The sequence below is a fragment of the Culex pipiens genome, unplaced genomic scaffold (genome assembly GCF_016801865.2).
Source record: "Culex pipiens pallens isolate TS unplaced genomic scaffold, TS_CPP_V2 Cpp_Un0243, whole genome shotgun sequence".
Classification (NCBI taxonomy): domain Eukaryota; kingdom Metazoa; phylum Arthropoda; class Insecta; order Diptera; family Culicidae; genus Culex; species Culex pipiens.
The window spans coordinates 5,653-12,995 of record NW_026293060.1 but is presented as its reverse complement, the minus strand read 5'-3'; the positions used below and the strand labels follow the sequence as shown (position 1 = coordinate 12,995).

Genomic DNA, 7,343 nt, shown 5'->3' with positions numbered 1-7,343 from the left:
TGTTACACTCTAAAAAATAACCCTGCAAAATAAGAAAAAACACGAAATTTCAAAATGAAAAATTTTGTTCTAAATGAAAAAATGACCATTCTGGGTCAATGTAGATTCGAAAAGTACATTAAATTTCCCATAAAATGACATGTTCCAAAAATTTTTACAGTCAAGTAACGGAAAATTGGAGAATTTTCTAAAACTTTTTTAGTGTTTTTTTCAATGAAAAATACGTTTTTTTTCGGAATTCTGAGTACGCCATCAAATCGGGCGTCTAATTATACATAAAAGTCCCTTTGACACCAAATTTCTATCTCATCACCGTTTCAGGCTGCAAATTATTGAAAAACACCTCTTTTTTTCGCATGTTCAAAAATGGAAGGGGTCGTACCGCCCCTCCGTCACGAGATATCATAAAACGGACCTCGGATTCGTGATCAGGGACAAAAGTTACGCCTTAGGATTAAGTTTCACGCAAATCGAAAAGGGGTCGTGGCAACTGCTGTGTGAGTTGGCGGAGAATTACCCATAAATAAGTGAAAAAGCATGCAATATTTCGCTTCATTTGATACCCATTATGCAAATTTTGAAAATTTGAGTAATTTCGAAAATATACGATATTTTGTGAAAATTTCAGTTTTCAACAAAACAAACTCTACTAAAGTGAAAACGCACACTAAATTTTGCTTCGTTTGATATCCATAAAGCAAATTTTGAAAATTTTAGTATTTTCGAACAAAATACGGCACTTTGTGAACATTTTAGTATTTTTCAAAAAAAAGAAAACTAAAAAAAAATAAAAATGCATACACAATTTCGCTTTGTTTCATGAAAATTTTAGTACTTACAAAAAAACGGTATTTTGTCAACAAATTTGGGTACATTTTTATCATTTGAAACTTACTACATTATCGAAAAATGTATTCGTGGTGAAAGCACTGAAAATATAACATGAAATGGTTGAATTAACTTGAATTTAAAAAAGAGCTATCGTCCGTCATCAGCGATAAGATTTTCGCCAAATGAATTATCTAAATGACGATAACGATAGATTTGTCTCCGTCATGTATTTCGAGAATCTCAGGACGTAATATTTGAACAAACCCTGAACGAATGAGCATATGATTAATCTATAGTGTACAACCTTTATTATTGAAATTAATAGCTCAACAAGTTGACTTTTGTTGCAAGTAGATGAAATATTACGCTTCCAATCTTTTTAAACTAGCTTTTTACTTTCCATCTCTCCTAGTTGGATACTGCTCGTGGTGCTATCACAAGTGTTTCAGAACGTTAAAAAATGTCCAAATTTAGAATAATGTTTGGAATCTTATTTGCTTTGATCCTATACTGCCAGGTAAGCTCCAAAAGTGAGCGAGTGTTGTTCATTCAACAGTTACATTTTTGCAGGCATTTTTGACGAGAACGCAACTTCTGAAGCTCCACACCCATTTCGAACAATGCAATGCCGAATTCAACGTGTCGTCCAACCTGCACTTCGAGGAGCATGCCGAACACCTGGATCTATCTTTGGCCGGTCCGATGTTTTTCAAGGTGCTGGTTTGCGTGCATAGGCGGGCCAACTTTACGGACGTCAACGGAGATCTGATCGTGCCAAATATGGTTGAGTTCTTGCGAGAGGATCACAACGTTTCGGGATTTCCGGCCCAGATCGGTAAATGCGTTTCCCACACGGGCTCGCCGGAGGAGAAAATGCGAGCTTTGTACACGTGTGCTTCCAAGCTGAGTAGTTCTCCCCGGAACGAGACGTTTTTCTGATAATTTGTGCATGTGCACTAAATATATTGAAAAGTTAGTAACTTAGGTGTGAAGGAGCTTCGAAACGGGTATTAAAAAATCACGTTTCTTAATTTGTGTCTTCAAATTTTCTAAGGAATAAGTGTTTTTTTTATGTGCAAATAGTTCCTGAAGTTTTAACCTCAGAACCTTTAGATAATTTGAAATAACTTGAAAATAATCAACTTTAGCAATATTACCTATTCATTGACAATAGGCTTAAAGTTCAACCAAATCCCCCCAATCACAGCAGTGAGAAACAATTTCGGGTTCATTCGCAGCGGTTCCTCCGTTTTCGAATCCACCGAGAACTCAAAGTTCTTCACCACCTCGTACACGCCACGTTTGACCAACATCCGGGCGAACCTCATGCCCAAACACTGCCGGGGTCCTTCGCTGAATGGGAAGAAGCAGCCCATCTCACGGTACGGGTTCACTCCGCCGGTTTCGGGGCTAAACCGATCCGGGTTGAACGTGTCCGGATCGGTATAACATTCCGGATCCCGATGGATGGCCCAAAACGGGATCATGGCGCAAACTCCGGGTTCAATGCGAACTTGCTGCGTCGGGGTGAGGTCCAGGTCTATTGGTTCCGTGCAGCGTTTGGAGAGGAACGGTCCGCCTGGCCACAGCCGAAGGGATTCGTTGACGACCTGATCCAGGAAGGGCAGCTCGAGCAGGGTGTCGTAATCGATGGAACCTTTGTCGTTGGTTGCTTCCATTAGTTCAGTTCTGAGCCTTGCCTGAATCGCGGGATGTCTACCGAGTTCGTACAACGTGAACGAGATGGTACTACTTGAGGCCTCAAAGCCATCAAAGAAGAACGTTACGCCGTGGGCAGCCATATCCAGCTCGGTTATCTCCTTTTTGTTCCGCAAACTGATAAGGTGCTCCAAGTAATCAGCCCGTTTGATTGAGTTTGTCTCCCGATAGCGAATTGCCTGTTTCATCAAGTTGGTGAAAAAAATCTCGATCGGTTTTGGAATCATTGCAATGTTTAATGCTTTTGCGATTCTCGGACTAAGTGATCTCAATATAACGGTCAACAGAGATCCAAATGATGGCTCCACAAGTTTGAGACCCATTTCTTGAATTTCACCATGGTCATCGGAGAACGACTGTGCATCGGTATCGAATATACAGCTTGAAACGACATCTATGGTTAATTTAGCCGCCAAATCTTTGCCTTCCAACGCCGTGTGCTGGTTCTGCTCAATGTATTTAGTCATACGCGATGCAAGCGCTTCCACGATCGCGAACAGTGTCTTCATCTGTAAATATAAACAACCTTCAAGTAAATCTGAACTAAAATCCAAAAATATCACAACCAACTCTGGAAGCGGTGAACGCCGGTGTGACTTCCGACCGCTTGGCCTTCCACTCCTCGCCGGTCAACATGAACGGATTCCGGCCCATCAGCGGATCGGTTTCCACATCGGTCAACTCGGCAAACTCATTGTCGCTGAAGCTCCGAAAGTGCTTGGTGATGATGTCTCGGCACAGAGCCGGAGACGTGACAAAAATGCGCGGCTGTCGGATGTTGAACACACCCACAAAGTTGAACCTGGCCCTGTAGTCACTGCAACGCAATAATGGCTCAAGTCACTCTCAAGTTTGCTTGGTTCCTCTCTCATGAAAAAGTACAAACCTGTACATCTGGCCCATCTCGTCCATGATCGTCCGATGGCGCAGCAGAAGCGACGGAAAGTTCCCCAACAGTGGCCTCGGATCCGGTCCCGGTACATTGCGCTGCTTCCAGTAGCTGAAGTTCCAGGTTAGATAAACGTAGACTGCTAGGGCTGCCGATACCAGCAGACTGATGGTGACGATCATGATGAATTGAGTTGAGAGGTTGTTTGAGAGAGTACGACTAGCGTTGATGCCGACTCGGTGCTGACTGCGCTGATAGTTGCAGCATATTGAGTCGTTTTTATGACTGGTGCTAGTTTGTTCGTTTGCTTGTTCAGCCATAGATGGTCTATTTGCACCTGATAGTTTGCGATTTGCAATTAAGGGTTTTTGTCAATATCACTCCATGATTTCTTTATCAATTTCTCTAAAAAAAAACATTCTAAATTTTTGTCGGCACCAAAACCAATATTGTCATCTTACGTAACTTCTTTTTGAACAACTTTCCTTTTTAACAATAAGTTTATGTCACTTCCATGTTTGCATAGGGAATTTTGAAAAGTCGCCATTTTTATTTTACTAAGAATTTTACTTGGCGCTGAAGAGACATACAGTCATGCCCCGGTTTTGCAACTAGGTATTTTCGAACAAATACTCAAAATTTTAGTTTTTTTTACAATATGGATATCAAACGATCGGGATTTCTTCAAACATTTCGAAGGTTTTAACAATATGTTTAAATACTCACAATTTTCACAAAACAACGTATTTAAAAAAAATACTCGAAAATTCAGTTTTTTACAGTATGGGTATCAAACGAACGGGATTCTTAGAAAAAAAATTCAAAATATCACAAAACTACGTATTTTGGAAAAAAAAACCTAAAATATAAATTTTTCTCAATATGGGTATCAAATGATCGACATTTTTTCAAACATTTCGAAGGTTATAACATTGTTTTAAATGCTTAAAATTCTCACAAAACTACGTATTTTCGAATAAAAAAATAATCAAGCTTTCAGATTTTTTACAATATGGGTGATCCCGACTTTTTCGTACAAGTTATAACACATTTTTTTAAATACTCAAAATATAACAAAACTACGTATTTTCGAAAAAATACTAAAATTTTTGAGTATTAAAAAAAACTCCAGATTACATTCCAAATGCATGAAAAATTTCGATCATTTGATACACAATTTGATAAACTGAAATTTTGAGTATTTTTTTCAAAAAAAAATTTGTTTTGTAAAAACTTTGAGTGTTTTCAAAAAAAATTGTTTTTGTTTTCAAATATACGTTGTTTTATCAAAATAACGAGTATTTTTTCAAAAATTTGTGTTAAAGCTTTCGGTATGTATCAAAAAACCCGATCGTTTGATACTCATATTCTTAAAAAACTGAAATTTACGTTTTATTAAAAAACAAAACGTAGTTTTGTTAAAATTTTGTGTATTTTTTTTAAATATTGTCATTAAATTCGAAATGTATGAAAAAATCCTGATCATTTGATACCTACATTGTAAAACAGTGAAACTTACAGTATTTTTCAGTTTTGTGACAATTTTGAGTATTTATAAAATGTTGTTATTAATTCGAAATGTATGAAAAAATCCCAATTGTACCATACCCATATTGTAAAAAACTGAAATTTTGAGTATTTTTATTCGAAAAAACGTAGTTTTGTGAAAATTTAGAGTATTTTCATTGAATGTTTTACATTCGAAATGTATGTAAAAATAACGATTATTTGATATCCATTTTTAAAAAATAAACACTGAAATTTTGAGTATTTTTTTTTGAAAACACGAAGCTTTGTCAAAAAAATGAAAAAAAAAATGTCATAACTATCAAAATGTATGGAAAAACCACGATTGTTTGATACCCTTATTGTAAAATTTTCAATTTTTTAGTATTTTTTCGACAATACGTAGCTGCGTGAAATTTTTAAGAATTTTCAAAAAATGGGTTAGCATTCGAAATGTATGAAAAAATGATCATTTTATACCCATTGTGCAATTATTTTTAGGTATTTTTAGAGCAAAAAAATAGCATTTTTAAAATATAGGAAAAATACGAATTGGTGTGAAAATTTATATGTAACTATAATTGCATTGGATAGCTGACATCACCCTAATCCAAAACATTATAATTAAAAAAAAATGATGATTTTTCATAGGATTAAAGCCAGATGGGAGACATATTGCCAAAATCCCATAAGCTCTGTGCTTCAGTTATGCACGCCTCGGCTTTGCATCCCTCATATGCTGTGCTAAACTGAGGCATGACTGTAAACATTTTTCTAAATTTAACATGCTGCCAATGAAAAATGACGACTTTCTGGATTAATATGAATACAGAACATTGAAGTGAAAAACGGCGCAAAAGCAACGCATTTTTTCAAGATTTGAGAACAAAATATGATATTTTTTATGAAAAGTAGACAAATTTTTCAGTAAATCGCAATACGTGAGTTCTAAACGATTTTAGGGAATTTTTCGATGTATGATAACATTGTCCCTGTGGCAAAAATCTATCGAAATCTGGGTGAATCCGAAGGTATCCATCATATCGCCTTTTTTGGGACACACTATTGACCGTGGAAAAAATAACATTAAAAACGTATTTTGTATTTTTTAATCCAACTGAAACTTTTTTGGTGCCATTGATATGCCCAAAGAAGCCATTTTGCATCATTAGTTTGTCCATATAATTTTCCATACAAATTTGGCAGCTGGACATCCAAAAATGATGTATGAAAATTCAAAAATCTGTATCTTTTGAAGGAATTTTTTCATCGATTTGGTGTCTTCGGCAAAGTTGTAGGTATGGATATGGACTACACTGAAAAAAAATGATACACGGTAAAAAAAAATTGGTGAAATTTGATTTAACTTTTTGTCACTAAAACTTGATTTGCAAAAAAACACTATTTTTATTTTTTTTTATTTTTTGATATGTTTTAGAGGACATCAAATGCACTTTATCAAAATTTCACTAAATTACTTTTTGATTGCAAATTTGATTTTGTGTGTGTGTGTGTGTGTGTGTGTGTGTGTGTGTGTGCAACCAACCAAACGGGACCACGCGGTCGCTTCTTACAAATTGAGTTGTTTCCATGTATTTTTAGCTCTCATTCTATACATGCAAATAACTCGCATAGGAATTTGGAAGGTGTTAGCTCTGCCGAGCTTCGGTGACCCATTTCTACGCTGGCTAGCCGAGCGCGAGGTACTTCAGCTTTGTCGACAAGCCCCGCCCTGAAGAACGTTTGGACCAATCAGATTCAAACGTTATTTAGAACTTCCGAGCCCTTGTCAAATGGACAAGGACCCAGCGCGTATATAGTTGATGGTGGTAACAGTATTCCTAATTCCAGTAATAGCTCACCAAGTCGCGATGGCCTAGTGGTTAGCATTTTTGCTTACCAATCCAAAGGACGGGGGATCGAACCCCGACTCGAGCGACTTTGATTTTTCGTACATGTTCAGAGTTTCAAGATTTATATTTCCTATACTTTCTCGTTGGGAGCAGATGGGAATCGAACCCAGGACCATTCGCTTACAAAGCGAACACCGTAACCAGTCAGCCACGGCCGCTCCTTTTTGATTGCAAATTTGATTTTACATCGAAAAATGAAGTTGAAAAATTTTTGCGACCAATTTTTCGATTTTTTGAAAAAATCAGTATTGATTCAAAAATTCATAACTCACTCAAAAAATTTTAGCACAACCTGGAAAATTCTGAAAAGTTGGCATTTGATGTCCTCTAAAACATATAAAAAAAAATAGTTTTTTTTTTTGCAAATCAAGTTTTAGTCACAAAAAGTTAGATAAAAAATCACTAAATTTTTTTTACCGGGCATCTTTTTTTTCAGTGTAGTCTATATCCATACCTACAACTTTGCCGAAGACACCAAATCGACC

At 36.5% G+C, this 7,343-nt stretch overlaps 2 protein-coding genes across 2 annotated transcripts; one reads left to right on the top strand and one right to left on the bottom strand.

Moving 5' to 3' along the window:
- Nucleotides 1-1,101: 1,101 nt before the first annotated feature.
- Nucleotides 1,102-1,824, top strand: LOC120432383 (uncharacterized). Its single transcript, XM_039597576.2, has 2 exons — nt 1,102-1,348; nt 1,402-1,824. Exons 1-2 carry the CDS (start codon nt 1,292-1,294, stop codon nt 1,768-1,770), a joined length of 426 nt encoding a protein of 141 aa, XP_039453510.1. The 5' UTR covers nt 1,102-1,291; the 3' UTR covers nt 1,771-1,824.
- Nucleotides 1,419-3,711, bottom strand: LOC120432382 (probable cytochrome P450 28d1). Its single transcript, XM_039597575.2, has 3 exons — nt 3,437-3,711; nt 3,121-3,367; nt 1,419-3,059 (listed from the first exon to the last, which is right to left on the bottom strand). Exons 1-3 carry the CDS (start codon nt 3,619-3,621, stop codon nt 1,989-1,991), a joined length of 1,503 nt encoding a protein of 500 aa, XP_039453509.1. The 5' UTR covers nt 3,622-3,711; the 3' UTR covers nt 1,419-1,988.
- Nucleotides 3,712-7,343: the final 3,632 nt, after the last annotated feature.